Source organism: Tripterygium wilfordii, chromosome 8, assembly GCF_013401445.1.
Source record: "Tripterygium wilfordii isolate XIE 37 chromosome 8, ASM1340144v1, whole genome shotgun sequence".
Classification (NCBI taxonomy): domain Eukaryota; kingdom Viridiplantae; phylum Streptophyta; class Magnoliopsida; order Celastrales; family Celastraceae; genus Tripterygium; species Tripterygium wilfordii.
The window spans coordinates 11,131,126-11,154,445 of NC_052239.1; the positions used below are offsets into that span (position 1 = coordinate 11,131,126).

The 23,320-nt window shown below is 35.9% G+C and overlaps 5 protein-coding genes across 5 annotated transcripts; 3 read left to right on the forward strand and 2 right to left on the reverse strand.

Annotated features, from left to right (window-relative positions):
• Nucleotides 1–394: 394 nt before the first annotated feature.
• LOC120004363 (metacaspase-1-like) lies at nt 395–4,355 on the reverse strand. The gene is made up of 5 exons (XM_038853698.1): nt 3,830–4,355; nt 2,149–2,479; nt 1,685–1,805; nt 1,380–1,595; nt 395–697 (listed from the first exon to the last, which is right to left on the reverse strand). The coding sequence occupies exons 1-5, from the start codon at nt 4,200–4,202 to the stop codon at nt 638–640; spliced, it is 1,101 nt and encodes a 366-aa protein (XP_038709626.1). The 5' UTR covers nt 4,203–4,355; the 3' UTR covers nt 395–637.
• An 827-nt stretch (nt 4,356–5,182) lies between these two features.
• Nucleotides 5,183–6,784, forward strand: LOC120004279 (60S ribosomal protein L37a). Its single transcript, XM_038853581.1, has 5 exons — nt 5,183–5,302; nt 5,718–5,757; nt 6,149–6,237; nt 6,347–6,429; nt 6,517–6,784. Exons 1-5 carry the CDS (start codon nt 5,300–5,302, stop codon nt 6,578–6,580), a joined length of 279 nt encoding a protein of 92 aa, XP_038709509.1. The 5' UTR covers nt 5,183–5,299; the 3' UTR covers nt 6,581–6,784.
• A 1,506-nt stretch (nt 6,785–8,290) lies between these two features.
• Nucleotides 8,291–9,744, reverse strand: LOC120003646. Its single transcript, XM_038852661.1, has 4 exons — nt 9,734–9,744; nt 9,549–9,658; nt 9,179–9,311; nt 8,291–9,113 (listed from the first exon to the last, which is right to left on the reverse strand). Exons 1-4 carry the CDS (start codon nt 9,742–9,744, stop codon nt 8,291–8,293), a joined length of 1,077 nt encoding a protein of 358 aa, XP_038708589.1.
• Nucleotides 9,745–10,909: 1,165 nt separating this feature from the next.
• Nucleotides 10,910–14,625, forward strand: LOC120003676 (rac-like GTP-binding protein RAC2). Its single transcript, XM_038852697.1, has 7 exons — nt 10,910–11,172; nt 11,297–11,384; nt 12,519–12,628; nt 12,781–12,844; nt 13,345–13,409; nt 13,968–14,033; nt 14,336–14,625. Exons 1-7 carry the CDS (start codon nt 11,044–11,046, stop codon nt 14,432–14,434), a joined length of 621 nt encoding a protein of 206 aa, XP_038708625.1. The 5' UTR covers nt 10,910–11,043; the 3' UTR covers nt 14,435–14,625.
• Nucleotides 14,626–18,847: 4,222 nt separating this feature from the next.
• LOC120003675 (uncharacterized protein At1g28695-like) lies at nt 18,848–23,096 on the forward strand. Its single transcript, XM_038852696.1, has 3 exons — nt 18,848–19,129; nt 19,331–19,720; nt 22,354–23,096. The coding sequence occupies exons 1-3, from the start codon at nt 18,911–18,913 to the stop codon at nt 22,891–22,893; spliced, it is 1,149 nt and encodes a 382-aa protein (XP_038708624.1). The 5' UTR covers nt 18,848–18,910; the 3' UTR covers nt 22,894–23,096.
• Nucleotides 23,097–23,320: the final 224 nt, after the last annotated feature.

The following is a 23,320-nucleotide window of genomic DNA, read 5'->3' on the forward strand; positions in this document are numbered from 1 at the left end:
TAATTGAACAAAGAGCTGAGTAAATTTGTTATGTTGAATTCTGGTGGGTGCATTAGATAAAAGATGTCTACTGCACTAGAAAATTTGGGTCATGAGTTCCACTAACCGTGCAGCCGTTCGAGGCATACTGCAAGAGGTGGCTGTTAATGTGTGCGTGGGTATATATATATATATATATAATTTTTTTTTTGATAACCAAGAACAACTCCATAGGCACATGCTTCTTAAGTCCGAATAGATAATCAGGTCTAGACAGATAACCAGCCATCTTATCGCTAGGTGTGTATGTTAAACCTGTCTTAAAATACTAGAGAAAGATCTCTGGTAACCTGAATTTCGCAGATGGCTTAGGTAGGTTCTTATATATCATTCACTATGCTTGAAAAATACTCTGTTAAAAGTAGAACTCTTTAAATTTCCTGTTAAGCAACTAAAATAACATGTATATATAACAAAAATACTCCAAAATAAAAAAGGCACGCATAAATATTTCAGTATGCCACATATAGAACTTCTCCCCTCAATGCAATCAATTCTATACAACAAATTTCCAAACAGAGGGTGTATTGCTAAAAATCAAGAAACCCTGTTCTTATTTTTCCGCTACAATGATCAATCTGTAAATATATAAGAGAAATCAGAGGGAGAAAGGTCTTGCATACGCATCAAACGGCTGGCAGGAGGTTAGCTGCGGTTCCTGGCAATAACAAGAACATGGAAAGTTAGAACTCAGGATGCTTGTTTTGAGAACTTCGTAGATGATGTCAGATATCATAGGTCTAGTGCACATTCGATGAGCTTGTATTATTGAGTAGTAGATGCCTTTTCATGCTTTAGCAGTTGCTCTGTACAAATTACAATATTTGCCCATATGTCCACTAAGTTCGCTAAAGGATAAATTTCCATAAAATTCCAACTACTCATGACATACCAAAGATTCTACATGACCATGGAGACAATGCCCTATTTACTGGTATAAAATGTAATTACAGCTATCTACAAGCTTTTCATGTAACACCTATATCATTTCTGGTGAATGTAGCATGGTGTTTTCTTATCACCGGTTTATTTGCGTGACACTGCATTTACATGTGTGTAGTGGCAACAAAAATATTGATTTCAGCATGCTCAATTATTACTGTCAAATATTGGAATCGATCTCATATCCAAACCTCATATTTATAGTCTATAGATGGGATGTTGGGAGAACCATTCAGTTCCTTGCTAAAGCATCTACAGTACTGCACAGTCTATGACACAAAAAACTTTGCACCCCTGAGGAGAGACAAGCCTGGTTATCTCCCAAACGGTTAATATTACCACCGTATGACTTACCATATGAGACTGTTATTTAGTGAAGTTATCATGAAGGGCTTTACCTGTCTCAGCCCACCAATAGCACTGCCTCCAGTCAAAAGCATGGTAAGGAGAGACGTCACAGCACCACCACCACCACCACCAAAGTCGTTGCCTGTACTTCGGATGACAGCACGCATGGAATTGAGAATGCTCCCATATGTATTACCTTGTCCTCTCTCAATGGCTTGGATGAAGCAGTAAGTCATGGCACCAGTGGATGTGATCTTTGATAAAGCCTGAGTTTAAAATGATATTATAGTTCTGGTGTCACTTTTAAGAAAGAAACCTGTAAGGATGCTATCTCAGTTCTTCTAATGGAACTTACGGATGTATCAGCAGAAGTTTGATCGTCATCACAACCGCTGAAAGATATTGCCTCTCCACCACTAGTTCCTTTCCATAAACCTGACCGTGGTCGATGGTCCTCCCAGATGTACTGCCCACTCCTATTTCCAAGAATGAGGGACAGAAGCAAGTAAGGGATTCGAGATCAAAATGCATCAATTTTCTTTTCAAATTTTACTGATGAAAATAACATTAAAAAAAGATCTCGAAGGTGTGCATTCCTAAACTACACAGACAATACAAGCAATTAGAAAATGCAGGGTGAAAATTGAGAACATCTATGTATATATATCATCTGAAACACAGCTTGAACATGCCTTAACAAGTTCAAAATCCCCAAGCGAATTTTGATGCTTCTATGTATAACTCTCCCTCTAGACAGCGCAGCAAGGAAGAAAATTTTAATCATAATTATAAATTTAACAAAATAAAAAAGCAATTCACCGATTCATTCTGCAAAGAAACGGCAAATCCAAAACAGTGCCACTATGGCAAGCATCAATAATTGCATGGAGTCTGACGCCACGTGGAAGAGGTTTGACAATTGTATCATTGATCTCATCATCAACAATCATACCCTGAGTCTCAAAGTCTAGAGGGCATAGAGTTTCATCATATCCATCAACTTCATCACCATTATAATCCCTCTGCCGTGAACCATGGCCAGAATAGTGAAATACCAGGGAGTCTCCTGGTTGACAACCTTGTACAAGCCAATACAATGCCATCCTCAAGTTGTTTTTAGTAGGAATTCTGTAAGGATCGGTCTGTTCTTCTGCATTTAAAGTTTCAGACAAGGATTAATAGTAACTTCTAAATTTCGAAATAACAATGCTAATAACGGCACCAAGGGGGGTTTTCCATCCAAATAAATTATCTACACAAGTAACACAACATAAACATTAAGTTTTATGGAGTGCATAGTTCGCAAGAGTATAACAGTAGGGGGAGAAACTTGAAACCTTCAATTTTTTCCCAATTGCGAATTGGCAAAAATAAATTCAATCTTACATCATAAATTGATAGCCTTTTCTTTTCTACACAATTTGGTTTTACACGATGTGTTTGCAAAGAAAACGAAGGCATGAGAAGTTAGCCATCGGAAGTACTTGAACAAATTTTCCTTTTCATTTCCCTCCAATCCAAATGGTGCTATCAAGTATCAACTACTATCTTCCAAGAAATGAAGAATGCGATCAATTCCAGAAACAGTACAAGGAGTTTAGAGGACATCACATTTGATATGAAGCTCGAACATGCATGGTAAGATAATTAAGTCATCTTAAAGCATAATTGTGCAAGTGCATGCCCAACAAATCGTACTTTACTTCTATTCTAGTATTTTCATTTCAAATATCTATTTCACGAACACAGTCCGTATACTATCAATTCACAAGCTGACGTCACATGCTAAGTGTACTCTCTTTCCTATATGGAGTTTCTCTTAATCCTATCCAAGTAGTATCATCAAGGGAGACCCTAGCCCAGAGCAAAATTAAGGGTTTGATACCTGAAGGTAAACCCGGTCATTCACGATCAAGCAAGCAAACTGAACTCGACCAATCAATACAATTCCACATTTTCCTCCTCAAACAAAAAAACAACCATCTTCCTTTTTTTCCCTCTCCCCAGCTAAAATCCAATGAGGAAATAGTTGAAGTGCATGCTTAAGTTGAAATCAAACTAAAGAAAGAATGATATTAATGCACATGAATGTATTATTACGCCACATTATTAATTGCAGTAATTCACGCAGCCGTCCAAGTGAGTACTTAAACCACTATTCATCCACCCAAACAAGAATTCTGCCAGCTCTTTCTACCGAATGTTAGGAAGGAACCTAATATTGCTAGAAATATAACTCGTCTTACAATTGATTCCAAAATAAGAGCTCCTAAGTTCCCAAAGTAATCCCGATTTCTTTTAATTATAGTTAAATACAGTATACAGGATTCATCTGCAACAGAAAACCAATAACAATAATGAATATTGAATATCAATTAAATTCAAGCCAAACTTCCATTAGCAACCTAATTAACGCTAAATGGCAATCACGACAATACAAACTAGCGCCTTATATATACAAAGAGACATGAGTGTACTCAGTGCAGAGAGAAAGCTATACCAGTGAGCATGAGAATAGACTCTTCAGGGAACTGGAACTTGTTGACCAGCATATACTTCATACACTTGGCGTCATTGATACAACCCTTCAGCTCATGCCTCGAGTACCTGTACGATATCCCGCATATCACCGCTTTCTTCCTCCCGTGGGCGTTCGGAGCCGGACCCGGTGGAGCGTGGTTATACGGAGAGGGAAGTTGCGGCGGAGGAGGAGACGGAGATGCCGCGGTATGATGAGGAGGAGTAGGCACAGAGCGAGGGTCTGCGATATGCGTGATTGCGCGACAGATCGCGCAGCGGATTGATTGCGCTCCCGGAGGCAGCTGTAATGGCGTCCGGCAGCCGGAGCAGTTTACCAGCATGTTCGAATACATGGCTCCGGATAGGGTCCGGGGATGACGACGGTAGATCTCGTAAATTAGAGGATAATCGAGGGTGTTAATGTGATCGGAAGCAAAAATAAATAAAGAGGGATTTGGTTGTTTCGGAGGAAATGTGGACTGAACGAGGGGGAAGAGGGTCAATGACGCGGATATTGATTCATATTTTGTTGTTGATTTGTTGATAGAGACGCGTCAGAAATTGTTGTTACACGCCTTTTGGCGGGGGCCCATGATATGAATATTGGGTACATTGAATGTAGGGGTGTCAAATGATTGGTTCGATCGATTTTTGATATAAGTTTAACCGATCGTTCAATAGATTATTGACGGTTTGATCGATTTTTTTTAAGTTTTGGATCGATCCTCACTAATATATATTTTATAATAATCGATCAATTTGATAGTTTGACGATTAGTTTGATTTACGAGATTTTTTTGATTGCCCTAATTAAATGAATGAACGAATGTATTATTAATTTACACTACATTATTTTCAAACCCCAACCTAATATATCTGTACCCTATATTTACCGTTATGTCTCAACTTCATGATACTCATATTTTGCATCTACTCGAATTGATTCGTCAGCTTACAATTATGTATTTGAGAAACCCTTAAACCTTCAACTAATTCAACTTTACTAAATCGAGAATCTGATCGCCCTTAAATCGATGCAAACCCACATATCTATAAATAAATAAATCCTAAAAATTTATCATTATGATAGGGTGGAGATGACGTGCTCGCAAGTCTCTCGTTGAAGGTTTGAAGTGGGATCTGATCATTTTAAATAGAGGATCAAAGATTAATTGATCACGGTTAAGATGTAGTTGCAAAATAGCAGGGTGCAAAAAAGCTAAGCTTCAATGAAAGATGCGGTCCATGATGAAACTAATATGGGCTAACTAAGACTTAAGATTGGGTTGGAGGCCCATTAGAAACTGGGCTAGGGCTACAATTTTATGTTCGTGTTTCGCTTTGACGGAAAGAGCTTGCGCATAAATTACGAACGGGGGCGGCTTTGTTCGATTCTCTTGGCAGCTCTAGGGTTTCTGCTTTTCTCTCGCCGCTTCGGAGCTATCGGAAAATGGTATTCTCTCTTGCTTTCTAATGAACTTATTAATTTCACTTAAGCTTTGTTGGAGATTAGGATATTATGCACATCAACTTGAAATCATGGCTGATTTATGTTTTTTTTTGTATCAGAGCAGTCGATCTTTCAGAAAATTTGATATCAGCTTAACATAGTGTTTATTTTTCTTTCTACGTCGTTTTTTGGCTTCTTGTTGCTTTTATGCTTGAATATTGTTTTTGGATCTCGTGATTTTAGTGTACCATGAATGTGTCGCATATGAATCTTTGTATTTGTGGGATTTTCGAATTTGTGTATATAATGTTATAGTTTATGCATGGTTTCTTCTGGTGACCTTTGAATCTTCATGGTTAGCATGTGTAGCTCTCATTTGTTGTTTAATTATGACTGTTAATTCGTTGTTGACACGCAGACGAAGAGAACCAAGAAGGCTGGAATTGTCGGCAAGTATGGTATGTTCTAATTTTTGTGTTTGTTTCATTTAACCTAATGTACAAAAATGGTGTATTTGTCTTGTCAAATATAATTGTGGAAAAGGCATTTAAGATTGGTTGAAGTGGAACTACACCAATTTTCTGTTCTGGCTATGGCTGGTGTACCTTATGTCATCTCTGAGACAAACTATATATTTTTGAAAGGAAATGCAGGCATTATTGTTTATTTTTACTTATCCTTGCCCCATTTGCGTTTTTATGCTGGTTTTTGCTGTTGTGCATGGTTCTTGGGTTTGCATCATCTGCTGAGTTTTGGATTCTTAATTTACCTTTAGAAAGTTTCAATGTTACTACAACTCTTTGTGAGAATAACTAGAGATGTGATGCTAATGACGTGATAACATTGCAGGCACTCGCTATGGTGCTAGTCTGAGGAAGCAGATTAAGAAGATGGAGGTTAGTCAGCACAGCAAGTTCTTCTGTGAATTCTGCGGAAAGGTAATTCATCGTCCCTCGGACTTCCTACACTCATTTAACCAAAATGTTTATTGGCATGATTTTTTCTTTCATGTACATGCACTTTAATGATCTTCCTTCCTTCCTCCAGTACGCAGTAAAGAGAAAAGCTGTGGGAATATGGGGATGCAAAGACTGCGGCAAAGTGAAAGCTGGTGGTGCTTATACTTTGAAGTAAGATATTTTTTCGTTCTTGATATTGAATTCATCTATATATCATGCTACACTCTTCCTGATTACTCTTTTGTATGGCCTTGGTAGCACTGCAAGTGCCGTCACTGTAAGGAGTACCATCAGGAGGCTGAGGGAGCAGACAGAGAGTTAAATTTATATTAGGATTCCATCATCAAATTTAGTTGTAATTTTTTTTTAGAACTTCTAGAACTTGAGGCAGATTTTGAAGTTCTGAACTGAACATTATGCCTTTTGATCTTTTACGGTTTCATGTCTTGTATGAATGGGATTCTCTGTGTGTTAGACTACTGCTTGTTTCTGGTTTTCATTTTGAACCGTTTATCCATTGTTTCAAGCTTCTGTGGCTTTAGTTTACTTTCTCCAAGAAAGGAAGCGCTAATGAGGATTGAGGGGAAACTGCATGCACCATTCCCTTCATCCATCTCATCTATTTGTACTGAATAATGCAGGAGTAATTGCGTATTGATTGTCATACAATAGGAATTGGAATGTTGTCATTGCTAGTGGTAGTCTTTTTGCGCAATTGCTTTAACTGCTGCTACTTTAGCTGCATTAGCTGCCTGGTTTGCAGCTGCTATTGTCCTGTTCACCCTTTCATAGACCTTGGTCACATCGCAAGCTTTCTCTGCAATTATGTGCTTATAATTCATAAAGTAAACAGAACAGGGACAGTGTATTGGTAAGCAATTAAAATTTAGCAGACATAGTAAATAAATCTTCTAAACAATCGTATAGGTAAAATATATATATTTTTTATATATCATAATTTCTCAATCCAAACAAACTCTTAATCAGTACAAACTTTAATCAGTACAAACTTATTGTGATGGGAAACTCCTTCAATAGTGTTAACACTAGATACGAAAGAATCCTAACACTAGGCTCCATGTCGCAGTGATGGCAGTAGTCTCATGGCCGTCAAAGTGTATATTCTTGCAGTTATCAACTATGAACATGTCAAGGGAAACATCAGATGGAAGACCCTCATTGGCATGGCCGAACAGCAGCCCAAGATATTTGGATGGATAAGAAGGCTTCCCCAGGCTCAAAGATGTGCAAAGGCTGATTTTCTTCACCATGTCTCTCTGTTGTGCACCATGTCTGTCTGCTTCCATTTGAATACTCCTATATGAAAGTTGTTCTTATCACCCATAAGTCCCAGGATCATATAAATAATAGCCTTTGGATGGAAATAATTAATTAAAACCACCAAATAGGGAGAAGTGGACAGAGTAGACAGTGCTTTACTTTAATGGTCTCTTGGTCAGATGAAGTGAACAGTACTAGAGACAGAACAGGAAATGGAATAATGGGTCGAGACCTATATCAGAATGATTCCTTGAAACAAGTCATAATCTTTCGATGATCAAAATGGGTATTTACTCTCAAGACGGGATCTTGAGGAAGTAGATTCCTCACATTCAATACAAATCAACAGCAAGAATGAATAGCATTGAGAAGAAACTGAGATGCTTCAGGCAAAAAATGGTTAAACCTCCAATATTCCTTCAGATTCACAGCAATATTCGAAATGTTTCACTTGCCCTTGGAAGATATCAAACAGTTTTGGCATATCTGCTCCTGGTATCTAACCACAACCCTATCCAGAAAGCTTTTATCAAAAAAATTTCACCGACCTGCATTGGAAGAATATCAAACAGCTGTTGCACTTTATGAAGAATCTAATCACAAACTGCTCACAAATCACAACAGCCAGGCTAGAGAATGGAGATTCTGAGTAAATCAATTTCCCATATTCAGAAAAGGTCAATGGCACTGACATCTCAAATTAGTATGGATGAAATGGATTGCTATTGAGAAGACACTGACATTGTTCATTCTAAAAATGTTGAACCCAAGATATCCCTTCGGATTTAAAGTCCAATTCGGAAAGTTTCACTTTCCCTTGAAAGATATCAAGCAGTTGAGGCACGTGCTCCTGGTATGCAACCACAAATCTATCCCGAAATCTTTTATCAGAAGAAGTTAAAGAAGTTGACAAAGGAGGATTTTCCATGAGTAACCCTTCATTAAGCAAAATTTTGATAACTGAACACCTAGGGATTATCCTCTTCTCCGTACTGTAACTCAGAACTACTGGTGCTTTAGAAACAGTTGCAGGAGGCCAACCAAATTTGTTCACAAAAAAATCCATTTTTCTTGTGATATTCTCTTTGGAATAATCCATACATTTTGGAAAGCTTCTAAAAGCTGAAAGGAACTCATCTTCCGACCAACCCAACCTCCTGTAAATATCCGATTTATGTACCCATGACTCTCTAGATATCGAACAAAGTGCATCAAGTGCGTAGACAAAACTAATTCTTGAAGGGTCGAATCGAAATCCAACGGCCTTTTCAACCTCTCTATTAAACTTTTCATCACTGCTACACAGTACACTGGGATGATGGGTAAGCAGAAACGTAATCGATGATTTGGGAACTCCGAGCCGTTGCAAGATTGAGATGTTGTGAGCAAGCAACAAAGACTTACCACACACAAAACTTTTACATTTCAACACACTGAGAATCTTGTCATCGTCTTTGAGATAGTTCTTTAAGGTATTACAAAAGGGGATGATTTTCTTACTCAGGCTCCGCTCCAAGATATTCACGCCAAAAGAGACCACATCTGCCAGGTCGCTTCCTGAAACACCTATCGACCTAAGAAACTCAAATTTGGCAAGATTCTCTTCTCCGGATCAGATAAAAGCACCTTTGGGAATGACCTGACAAGTTTTGAGAGATGCGCATTGGTGAGTCCATTATCTCTGAGAAATTGAACGACGCAATCTGGTCTTTCAGAATTCTCAAAATAGACTCTCTTCGACAAGAATTCAGCAGTTTCTAAGGAAAATCCGACTGAATTTACGAGGTCAAACACAGTAAATGGCAAGAGTTTTATCTTCCTGGCGATCTATTGAAATCTTCTCATTACTCGACGAAAACGATTTGATGATAGTACGAGGTCGATGGTTGTTCAACAATCTGGAATGAGCAGTCGAATCTCTTAATGGAACTAGCAGTAATTGCAGTCTTTTGCTCCATTGATAACTGAACATAGCGAGACAGAATCGATGAAAAACAGAAAGAACTCACCTTCATAAATTTTCGAGATCACCACCGCCAACCTCCACTGGTGCTTCCCGACGGCACTCTTTACACCAATCCGATGAAAGGGTTTCTGCTGCTTCTCGTCGGCAACTCGGCTGCCAATCTCCGAGTACGGCGGTCTCCCATATTATACCCTAATCAAAGGTGGGGAATCTCTACTCTCTAGTCACCAAAACGACATCGTTTTCCCCCCACACATTGTTCTCATTGGCTTGAAATATTTTTTTTGCAATAACAGTTTCATAATCGTTTAAGAAATGTCTTATAATTTTGTCTATAGAAATGTCTTATAAATGCCAATTTCATGGTTGACATCTACGAGTGATTACTAAACAGTGGGGTGTTCACAGTCGATTTTTTAACATAAATTTAACAGATCGATCGATCGATTATTGACGGTTCAATCGGTTTTTTCGATCAATCCTAACTAACATACATTTGACAATAACTGATCAAACAGTTGGTTTGACAATCAATTTAGTTTAGCACAATTTTTTTGGGCAGCCCTACTAAATAGTACTCAAAACCTAGGTGAAGAAAGAAATTGAAGCTTTGGGTATTTTTGCGATCAATGATTTGCCGGTTCACTCTCCGAAAGAAATTGGAGGAGACATAACCAGGACCCACAATCCTTCATTCCTTCCAATATTTTTTTTATTTGTCTCTCCATCCATCCTCTGTGATTAAAGTCAAAAACTTTATTGAAAGGAAGTAAAAAAAAAAATTAATTGCAAAAAGAATCACCAAGGATATGCAAGATAAATCAAGCATATATAATACAAAAAAATTAAAATTTAAAACAAGTTTTCATGTAAAAATCCAATAAAAGGTAGAACTTTGGATATTCTTTAGCAGTTAAAAATTGAAACATCAATCTCTGACAAACAAATATTATTATTCCAAAATTTTGTTATAATTTATTCTCTATATTTATGTTGTTTTAGAATTTTGGCTCCTAGTAATTTTCTGGATACGAATCAAATTGGGATACTCAATTGGGTTATCATTGACTTCGGCCAAAGTGTATACCTATGAAGTTTTCGTGATTCAATCCTTAAGTCAAAAAATTTCCCGTAAGGTGCATTGATTTCGATCCAACTTATTTATGGGTAGATTTTAGGCACAATCTCTTCAATCCAAGTTTAAGTCCAACTTAGCTGTCTAAAATAGATCAGCTTTGGGCTTAAATTTTTTTCTGAATAACGTGTCGAAGTCAAAAACTTGATTGAAAGGAAGTCAAAAATTTTACCGCAATCTGTGAGACATTAGATTCCATGGGACCAGCCTTAACCTTTTTTCCTTTCTTTTCCCCCTCTGAAGACTCAAATTAAAATGATCCCCTAAATCTTTTGAGACCCCGCAAGAGGCCCATACAAATATATACATAAATGCTTATGTATGAGTGCACAGAAAACACAGACCCTGGTTTTTGATAGAAAGAGTGAGAGACTGGGAGAGAAGTTTACTGGGGAATGCCAGGATGACAAGTACAGGATCAGCAACAGGACCTGCAACACCAACAAAGTTCATCAAATGTGTGACTGTAGGGGATGGAGCTGTGGGGAAGACATGTCTTCTCATCTCCTACACAAGCAACACTTTCCCAACTGTAAGTCTGTAACCATATATATATATATATATATTTAATTTCATTATCCTTTTTTATTGTTCAAAGAGAATTTTGGGTTTCTGTTGAGATTTGATTTATGGGTTTGTTCTTCTTCTCTTCACAGGATTATGTTCCTACCGTTTTTGATAATTTCAGTGCCAATGTCATGGTTGACGGCCAAACTATCAATTTGGGTCTCTGGGATACTGCTGGTAATCTCTATCCCTAATTGTTCGTACTGTTTTGAGGATAGGCTTTGCTGAAATTTGTATATTATTTGGTGATCTTTGAAAGTGTTTTCTCTTCAATTTTTCTGCTCAAGTATGCTAAGTTTCATGGGATGATGAAGGGGAAAAGGGATGAGAATGTTTGATCTTTGACTTGCAATTAGAAACCCAGACCTTGAATTCTTGCAAGAAGTTTGGATCTTATACTACTTGCCAAGGATTATCTGGAACTTAATAACTTGAAATTGTGATGAGCAGGATGGATTAATTTTCTTTCATAAAAGAAAAAGGGTTGAAGCACCATAGAACATCAAGATCATCCATTCTATAGTGTGAAGAAAAATGGAGATATAACTCCCAAATTTACTTATATTCAACAGAACCAATTTGCATATTTGGATGATCTGATGGCTTTTAACTATTTGGGTCATTTTACTTTACAAGAACGGAAATTTTATTTTGGATGTTAACAGAATGAATGAACAATACCTTATTGTCCATGGAAGTGTATGATAGCCTAAATGCATATTGCCTGACAATCATTCATGGTTTATGAAACATCAACATCAACACCAAGGACCAACATCCACAGGAAAATCTAAAAGCATGAACTTCTTGGCATGGTACATTGTGGCATGGGCTTCTCTTTCTTTGACTGATTTTTGCAGTTTTGTTTTGCTTGTTTTCTTGAGGATGATTCGTTTTCGTTGTGCTTTGAAATCTGTTATAGACGAACATGTGGTCTAGTGGTAGAGTTGCAGGAGTGCAACCTAGAAATCACAGGTTCAATTCCTGAAAACAGTCTCTCCATATATTATGTGGGTAAGGTCTATCTACATAATGTGATGTAGAAAGTTTCCGTTCTGCGGTATCATGTCTGTCTCAGACTTGTGCAGTTGTGCTTGAGAGTTGTTTATCTTTTGGAATCTGTTGTGTTTTGGCTAATAAAGTGCCAAGCAATAAAATAATAACTGTAATGATGATATCCATGTGATCTTGTAAAGCACACTATTAAGCTTTTCTTCTACTTTAGAAATCAATTGTGAAACAGCCTGTAGTTTATGGAATAAACCCATAAATCAAATCTCAACATTCTCATCACTTTGTATAATTATGCAGGTCAGGAAGACTATAATAGACTAAGACCTCTCAGTTACAGAGGTGCCGATGTTTTCATCCTAGCTTTTTCCCTCATTAGTAGGCCTAGCTATGAAAACATATCAAAAAAAGTAAGCTCCTTTATTTTTTCTTTGAATCTTCTTGTGGGTTCCTCTTCATTAGATTGATCATTTACATGTGTATATAATTTGCTGATTCTTCTTTCCTTTTCCTTTCCCTTTCCCTTTCCCTTTGTGTTGTGCTCATCCTTGTGTCGAAAAAGTGGGTTCCGGAGCTGAGACATTATGCCCCTTCAGTGCCTATTGTTCTTGTAGGGACAAAACTAGGTGATGTATTCTTTATCTACTGATGCCTAAGTCATCATAACAAAAGCTTTCAAAAAGAAAAATAATGAAAGGATGTCTGTGCCTTTTTCATTAATATTTCTGAATGGTCATGAGCAATTGAGTCTATTTGATGAAAAAGCTCCTTTCTATTCTTTACAATTTCAAAGCATACATGAATGCTTCTACATAAGTATACTGCAATATATGACATATTCAATGAAATTGTGGACTCTGCTACTCTTTCACAGTATTCTAACATTTCTTGAATCTTCATAAATATCCAAATATCTGAAGTTGTCATGTTTCTTGTATTTTCTTTGTATGTGGGTTGTATCTCAATGCTTGTTGTGAAATTTCATTACTTGCGAACAAGCAGCGTACCTGAGAACGCATAATTGCTTACAAAAGATTGTTTATTTTGGAGTTTGAGAGAGCATATGTGAATGCTTGCTATTTCGCTGCTTAAACCATCTCGTAAATAAAAATCTTTTGGATGACAGATTTGAGAGAAGACAGACAGTTCCTTTTGGATTATCCAGGTGCATGTACCATTTCTACAGAACAGGTAGGAATTTGCGGCTAAATCCTCTTTTTGTTTTCCACAATAAGCATATGATTGGTCAGTGGTATGGTCGATTATCTGTTTCATTATATCCGACAGTTGGGAAATTTCTAAATTTGAAGTGATACGGAATTCTAAATCATCAATGGAAAAAACCTCTGTCGTAAGACAATAGCATTGAGTAAGTAGAAGAAATTTATAGTAGCTTTCTTTCTTCCTACAGCTCTGCTGACATTATTTTTCTTAGTAGTTCTATGACTGAAATGCCACATAGCCACCAATCTGACCGCTGTTACCATGTATAGTTCCCAGAAAAATCGTTGTAATTTTGAAGTCCTCAATTTGGTTGCATGAACACAAATACGATCATTTGCATATACGCTAGGCTTCCACTACTGCCAAGTCTAGCACGAGAGCTTATGCATCCTCGTTTCTATACTTTAAGAGGACTGTGTTTCTTGATTTTGAGCCTATGACCAGAACCCGAGTACTCGCTCATTTTAAAATCAGCATTTCTGGGAATATCTTTCCCCCTAATTTCTGCGGCTTTCTTATTCACAGGGGCTTGAACTAAAGAAGCAAATAGGTGCATTGGCCTATGTAGAATGCAGCTCAAAGACGCAACAGGTTTGTCTCACATTGGCTAATGATATATATATATATATATTGCACAATAATGTCGTCTGATTGCTGTGAAAAACTTTATGAAGAAGAAAACTACATTAACTACCAAATTAGTTTTCATGTCAGTATGGCAATTGCAGAGTGATTCTCTTTTGCTTCTTTCTCCCTTAAAATACGTCGATCATGAGAATTTTTTCCCGAGTGCTTCCTATCGTGTGATCTTCGTACGTGTATTATTATATATGTCTATATCAGCAACATTTTTGTTAATTTTTTTCTTCATTTCTGTTCATTGTGAAGTACAGAATGTGAAGACTGTCTTTGATGCTGCTATCAAGGCAGTTCTCCAGCCACCGAAATCAAAGAAGCATAAGAGAAGGCACAGAGTCTGCTATGTTCTCTGAACTATTCCCACTAAAATCATTATTATTGTTGCTGATTATCTTTATTTTTTTGCAGTTTTTGTCCATATTTTGTTTTTATTTTCTAGCTCTATGGTGTGATTTCTTCATTTTGTGTGGTGGGATGACTCTTTTTTTTTCTTTTCCTTTATTGATCTCTACTTGGATTGATCCTATGCAAATATATTAACAAATATGATTGTTTGTATACAGTTCTAGTCTTAATTTTCCCAAGAAACAAACAGGAAAAAAAAAAGTTTTCCTGGAGAAAAGTCTCAATTCTCAAGCAACAAACAGTCAAAAACAAGCCAAGAAAAAGCTTCCACCCCCTTCCCCCGAATGTATCGTTTGCTGTTTGTATTTGACAGCTTGATTTGACAAAAGGATTTGCCATAGCCATACAACCCCAATTGATAATTGATTCATATAACCTTCTATTTGGAGAACTTAAGTGAGTCCAAAATTTGCATTTAAAACTCGTGGGTAGTGTTTGTTTTTTTTTTTTTTTTTGATAAGCGAACTCCGAAGCAGTTTAGTGGCCTGTTTGGCAAAATGGTGCCCATAGAGGTATCATTGTTGGTCACCGTTGTGCTAATTGTAAACCGCTAACGGTTTCACTGTGAATGAAATTTACAAAATCATTAAAAATCATAAAATATAATACTATTAAAATTTTAAAATCATAAAATTTGGTAATTATACTTATACGTATAAATTTATAATTTATATTATACTTTGTTAATATTTAAAATTTTAAAAATTACAAAGAAAAATTTAGCTCACAGCTTATAAGCTAGTACTAGTTATAAGCTGCACCAAATATCTCACAAATTATTTTTGATGCCTTTCTCACCAATAACAGGTCTACCATATAGCTTTTTTTCTTTTTTTTTCCCATAACTTAGAAGTTAACTTATTTTAACAGCAAATAAGCTCTGCCAAACAAATCCTTAAATTTCCATTCCATAAGCACCACACCGTAAGCTATGTTCTCCAAAACGTTCATTGCATATTGGAAAGCAAATCATTCCACAAAGCCCAACAACTTCATTTCAACAATTCCTCTATAATTTTTGGTTTGACAAAAACACCCATGAAGATGATGTGCAGAGTTCCCACAATGAATTTAGTGGAAGAAATAGGGTTTTTCTGGTACAGCGTATGTGTATCTGCTCTAGCGGGAGAAGTTGTCCGTTGTGATTAGCTAGTAAGTTTTGTTGCCTCATTTTCGTTGTTTAGTCATTAATTAAGATAATATTATATATAATACTACAAATATTTTAAAATAATAATTTTATTTTTATTTATATAAAAACATCTTATAATTTATACTTAGAATTACATTTAATAAAAAATTGTACCGACAATCTTAAAATTTATACTTATAGATATTTATAATGAAATAAACATAATAGAAATTGAAAAAATTACAAACAAAAAGACTTTACGCCAACATCAACTATAAGTTTCACCAAACAACCAACATTGACAGTTTACTTTTCACAACTTATAAACTATATTAATTTCAACAAATAATATTAATTTCAACAAATAAAAAATCTACTAAACAAGTACTATGCAAAACCATTTTTGGGTTGTTTTGTTGGTCCCAACTTACAAGATAAAACAACCAAAAAGAAAGACTTCCAAGTCTTAGTCTTTCTTTTCTTGTCATGGTTTGATGTCCTTTCCCATCACTACAAAGGAGTGGAGTGAAGGACACACCCTGTTTCTTTTTTATCTACCCGTGACCCTTCAATGAAAAATCACCATCTCTATTAAATTTCTCAATTTTCTTTTTCTTTTTTGCATGGTGTGTAAATGTGTAAAAGCTTCCATTGCTAAATTAGGTAAATCTTTTGTGTATGGATATAATGACTAAATCCATTTTTTCTTAAAATTATTTCGAAGGGGCAGCTGGAATAAGACATTGTTTGGCTGATTTTTTTAAATACCGAATAGAAATATGTTTGCTGTTGGAATCAAATCTTGGACACACATATGCTTAATTTAGTTGATTGCCAATCAAGTCACCTCTCGTTGATCATCGTTTGACTGTTTGAAATCATATTAATGAATAGGATTTGAATAAATAAATAAATTCATGTGAGTAAAAAATTGGCACCTACTCCCTTTGTTTCCTCCATATTTGACAGCTTTATTCCACTCACCCACAATTGTTGATTGTATAGTATGCAAAACCAATTATTTGGTATGGTGGGTTCCATTCAAAATAAAATATAAAAGTGAGGATTTAATAGTGTTACAAAACACTTGTATGTATTGCTTTAACTATATTTACGGTATTGTAAAACTTTTAATCCACGAGCCTTTTCTCCATTGTTATTCGTCTACAACAACAGGGGAGTAGGTTAAATTAAAAAAAAAAAAAAAAACTCATAATGTCAGAGATATTTAGGCTCGAACTGATGACTTCTACCATGTATGACACTCTATCACTGAATTGTTGTAAAACAAGTCCTTTGTAGACAACAGATAATAGAGCAATAAAAATAAAGTAGTGAAGAGAAAGAATAAGAACACAAGAATTTACGTGGTTCGGTAAGAGTGTCTATGTCCATAGAGTGTACGACTGTTTTCATTATGAGAATTCCAGTTGTACAATTGAGTTATGGTTTCCCTCTTCTAAAGCAAGCTACCTGGGCACCCAAAAATACAACTATACCCCCATACTAAAAATAACTCATTCACATTAGTAATATCATACCTCGGGGCTTCACCCTCGCACCCCCGTCCCCTACTGATAGTGCGAAAATAGTGGGATTGACGCAGCACGAAACAATCAACGGAAATACAAGCATAAATCCTCAAGAACAATCTTAGAATCCACCAAGGAAAACTGGTTGTAAACCAAAGAGTTTATTAACTTCAATAATAATCCAAATAACAATCGACCAGCATCTTAAATAGTTACTAGGAAACCCTAATTAAGTAAAAAGACCAAGAAAGACATTAACTAAAACAAAACAAAAGGTTGACCAAATTAATAAAACTTTGACCACCCGTCAGTCTGTCTTAAACAAGTAATTTAAGCTTCAAAACAATCTCAACTAGGCTAGCCAAAAGTTAAGCCCTAGGGAGGACGAAAATCAGTCTTTGAAAACATATTATAATAGAAAATCTGCCAACCGAGTCAAAAGTTATGATTGTTTCTTCTCTACAGCTCTTTTGAGCTTTCCCTTCTCAATTTCTTCTTGATTCCCATCAAATCCTTCCTCAAACGCGAACACCAGTTGTTCTACGTCAGAGATTTAACCCAAAAATATGACGCTTCCCTCTCGCACAACGTCTCATTTGCTATAACTATTAGGCGTAAAGTAATACTTCTAATACTATTAATTGTTCAGTAACACTTCTAATACGAGCCACTTTATTTAACATGAATTATATCCCTTAAATTCATCCGAGATGTTAACATTTGAGAGTAGGACATCATACCACATCTCTCACTCTATTGTAATATATACGCCTGGATTACACTACTTAAATATGCACTTTCTACCGACCATACCGCCAGACACGCACACACACTCACACACATATATATATGTATATGTATATGTAAATGTATACACACACCAACTAAAAATACCAACTACAGTTTAACATTTTTTTTTAAAGTTCTCTCTCTAATAGTTCATGGGGGAAAAGAAACAATGTTTTAACTAATACTTTAATCACAACTTAATATATGAATGGCTCTTAGCTAATTAATTATGTATGGTGTCACTATGATGGAAGCAGCAAAAGATCTAAATGGTGGCACATAGCTGACGTTAGGCAGACTACTCTAGGGTTTTTAATTAATTACAATATTATTATTATTTCTTCAATTCATCATTTAAAATAATACATAATTGATAATACTCTTCTGTATAGGACGGACTAGGTATTTATCACACTCCTCCTCTTCTACCCCTATAAGGCTATATAATATTAATGTACAAAAAGTTTTTTATAAAAAATAAAGCAAAAAAACCACTAAAGGCTATCACATTTCCTTGTCAAATAATAGTAAACAAAAAGAGATAGATGGATGTTTATTAATTAATCAATTGACATGGGATTGCTGTATTGGTGGGCAGTCTCACCAGCTAATACCCACCATATATAATAATCATAAAAAAAAAATTCATGTTCTATGCCTTAATTATCATAATTTCAAACTTCATTAATGACCTTCGATTCCTATATATATAGGAATTCTTCTGTTTGGTTCTAAAATTTATAGGGTTCACAATTTTTTTAAAAAATTTGAAAAAAATATATTTGTATCTTGATCGGTCTTACGAACCCAATAATATTTTTTTTTTCAGAACAAAAATTAAATTCAACATGACTATATGACTATATATAGTTAATCGTGGTCTACAATTTATATGTCATGGTCTCTGCATGACTTTTCTACTCAAAACCCCCTCTCTGTAAATTTCTCTTGATCTATACTATTCACAATCAATGTTGAAAAATAAACAGAAACCCAACTCTTCAATCCTGCAAATCAGGAGCCTAAACATGTTCATGGATTCCTCAAGAAACTCCATAATCGCAAACCTTGCAATCTTTTCTCTTCTCTTTGCAGGCCTTCTCTATATTTGTCTCTGGTCAACACCTTCTTCAACCCTCTTGATCTCCTCTCTCCACCACTCCAACAACAAATGTCGCACATCGGAATTTGTAAGTATAGTCTGCTCTGAGATACTTTATTACTTCTACGGGAAATTTCCATCATCCCCTCCTCACGGATATATTCTAGAAAACCATTTTGTTTTCCCCACTCAAATTCATAACCTGAGTACCCAACGTACCATTTAGTGTAGTTGGCAACTTGGATTTGCATCTACAATTATTTTCAACTTTTTTGTGTTTTTTTTGTAGAGGAATATTAAGTTCCCGATCGACGAGCTTGAAATGGTGTTGGAGAAGGCGGCGACGCCAAACAAGACGGTGGTGATCGCGGTGGTTAACAAGGCTTACGTGGAACAGGGGATTAATTCGGAGACGACAATGTTTGATCTTTTTATTGAGAGCTTTTGGGTTGGGGAAGAAACTAGGCCGTTGATTAAGCATCTTCTGGTGGTGGCGGCCGATCAGACGGCGTACGAGAGGTGCATGTTTAAGAGATTGAATTGTTATAAGTTGACAACGGACGGTGTTGATTTTGGGAGAGAAGCGCTTTACATGTCACCGGCGTTCATCAAGATGATGTGGAGGAGGACTCTGCTTCTATTAGATGTTCTCAAACATGGATACAACTTTATCTTCACGGTAACTATATATTTATCTTCATTACTATTTTTAATTTTTCTATGTCTTTTATTTTCATTTTCTATAACCATGGGCTTAAAACGGATGGTGACTTCGGCATGCTATCGTGAATTCGAACCAATTGAAGAGCTTTCTTAGTCTAGTAAGCTTTAGGGTCCACTTTCGGGAGGGGTTAGGAATCCTAATTCATTCGCATGGGTTTATACTCACTCAACTGTCCAAAAGACATGTTAATGTCATGAATTCAAACCACTTGGGGAGCTATCTTGGTCTCGTGAGCTTTAGGGCCCATTTTTGGGAAGGATTAGGAGATATATTTCATCCACATAGGTTTCGACCTAGTTTTACAACAGTGTGTTGTTCCGATGGGCTGAGATTTATATACCCACTCAACTGTCCAAAAGACATGCTAAAGGTCATGAATTCAAACCACTTGGGGAGCTATCTTGGTCTCGTGAACTTTAGGGCCCATTTTTGGGAAGGATTAGGAGATATATTTCATCCACATAGGTTTCGACCTAATCTTACCGGTTTTCAGTGTGTTGTTCTGGCAGTCCAAGATTTACACCCATATCCAACTGTGCCAAGAACATGCCAAATTGAGTGGTTCACCAAAAAAATAATTAGTATGACGACATATATGACTAACTTTGATGGGGTGGATGTTAATATCAATTTTCAAAGGGGAAATTAGGGCAAGGGCATGTGTGATGTTTGACCCATACCGACATTTAATTTACAATCGACTTCAATTTATTGGTATTTTGGTTTTGTAATTTGGATATCACCCTATATATATACATTTATAATAACTAATAAGTGTCAATATAGTAAGATTCTAATTTCTACTTTGATTGAGCCGTGTAATTAGTGGCAGGCTTGTATGAAAACTAAAATCTAGAACTAGGAAATTGTGGCATTTCAATGGGAAGAGATCTTGGTGATTTGGTTAACCAAACAATGGGTAGGTTAGGTTAATTAGGGTTTGACTTTTGGTTAGGGATTCAAGGTTGTCGTAAAAAGCAGGAAAACTCCCAATAATATTATTAAAAAATAAAATTGTGGACACTTGGAACTCATGCAATGTCATTTCATGGACACTTGGAATTAGGTTAGAGGGCAACATATACAATAATACAAATATATATCCAACAATATCCCAATAAGTTAGGGTATTGTAGGGCTCTATGGTCACATTACCTACAAAGTCAGGCATTAAATAGTTAGGGTACATGTAATGTAATCTGTATTTGGGAGAGTATAGCGATTTAAGTATCTGGAATTTACATGAGCCAAATGTTCATAGTTCTTGTCATAAAAAAATAGTTGTCATACACTTTATTTTTTTTAATCGATAACGATACTCTACAAATTTGTCTTTTGAACGTATGATATTATGAGTCGGCACAAAATAAGTAAGTTTTTTTTTTTTGCAAAATAAGTGATTGCGTTATTTTATTTTATTTTATAAGCGATTGCGTTGCATGTCTTTCTTTATTTTATTTTAGAAGATATTTTGTTTATATAATATTCAGAGAATAAAATGTTGTGAAGTCATGCATGGACAGGTGTTTTTCTGGTGGAGTCTCACTTTCAAATTTGATTTTATAATCAACAACAACTCCCATGTTTTTTAAATACAATTTAGTAGTTGGCAATTTTAACAAGTAATCATATAATTATATAATTATTGAATATTTTATTTTCTATATATTTTTATTAAATAATAATGGCTAATAAAGAAAGTGAAAGAAAACAAAATTTATTCTCTTTTGCTTAAATTTCTTGCTGATATTTTTGAATCTTTTAATTTTCTTCCCCACTATTGAATTAATTGTTGTTAGTGAGTAAATGTTTCAAAGGGTTCCGTGTGATTCTTGACAGAACTCTTTATGCCGACACTTTCAAATCATAAATGTCTATTTCTCTTTGTCATAAATTCAACAAGTCAAACTGGGAAAAAAAATCAAATCAAAACTTGCGAAAAATTCTTCTTTAGAATTTGCTTTTCTACATGGAATATGGACTATTCTTCTGCTCTCTTGAAACAAAAATGTTAAGAATTCAATATTTTTTTTCAACTATATCCCAAATATTAGGGGTGTTCACGGTCGTTTTGATAGGGTTTTTTTCCCCATTTTTTACATAAATTTAACCGATCAAGTAGTCAATTTTTCGGATTATGTCAATTTTTTCGGTTCGATTTCAGTTTTGATAGTTTTTTTGAATAACCCTATCAAATAATGAGATGGACGCACATAATCTATGTAAAAATCGTGGACGCATATGATCCATGTGAAAATCGTAAAGCCCACATATCTCACATTATGCATATGAAATTGCGTGCGTCCATCTTATCATTTGAAATAGTTGGGACAAAAAACACCTGCATCATTAACACCCATGGTCTTCAAATGGGGAAAGCCCATGAAGCCATCCGCATATACATACATGCATGAATGCATGATGCATGTATAGTTTTACTCTTATTTTTTCGAAGAGTTGGGCCAGAAAACTCTTGGGTTGAGGCCAATGTAAGCCCAACAAAATCATAATGGTCTTTCTTTCTTTCTTCCTCCTATTATTACCAATTGAAAGCCCAATACTCACCAGCTCTTCTTGATTGTGTGCAGGACACAGATGTAATGTGGTTAAGGAACCCATTCCCAAGACTAAGCAAAAATGGAACTGATGATCTTCAAATAAGCACAGATGTCTTCTTTGGAAACAATATAGATGATGGAAAGCAGTTGATCAACACAGGCTTCTACTTCATGAGATCAAACAACAAGACCATTGCTCTGTTAGACAAATGGTATGGAATGAAAGACAACTCCACAGGCAAGAAAGAACAAGACGTCCTCTTGGACCTATTGAGAGGAGGCTTTTTTAAGCAATTGGGACTTCAGACTCTCTTCCTGGACACCCAATATTTCAGTGGGTTTTGCCAAGATAGCAAGGACGTCCGGGCCGTGGTGACGGTCCACGCTAATTGTTGCCGGAGTATCAAGGCGAAGGTCCAGGATCTTTCGGCGGTCCTCCGTGATTGGAAGCGGTTCAAGGCGGTAGCGGCTGCTGAGAAATCAAAATTGTCAGCAATTGCAAGGACATTTCAGTGGACCGGACATTTTGGATGTTGGAATTCTTGGGGGCCAAGCAACAACACTAATTGAGCGATGGGCTCTTTGTTGGACCCAAGTTCTTTTTTTCTTTTTCCTCGATTCTTATGTACCTAGATTGATTATTACAGTTCAAAAAGAGAGAATAAAATTATAAAAAAGGATACTTCTGATAGAAGGTGTTATAGGTGGGTGGGGTGAAAATATATATTGAAAAATGTCTGAAACTCTCAATTTATGATTTCTATTTTACCGTCGCAATTCATGTGGAGTGTTGAATTTAAGTGGATTCTATATATGTGTTTATAATTAATGATTATGACATTAACACATCACATAGGATTCGTTGTAGATTGTAGAATGATAGTTATAAATTATGGGTCGATAACATTGCTCATATTTATTATCATTACGTAATAGCTTATTTACACCATTGAGAGGTGACTTTGTTGGTAATCAGTTGGATTAGGCGCAATTGGGC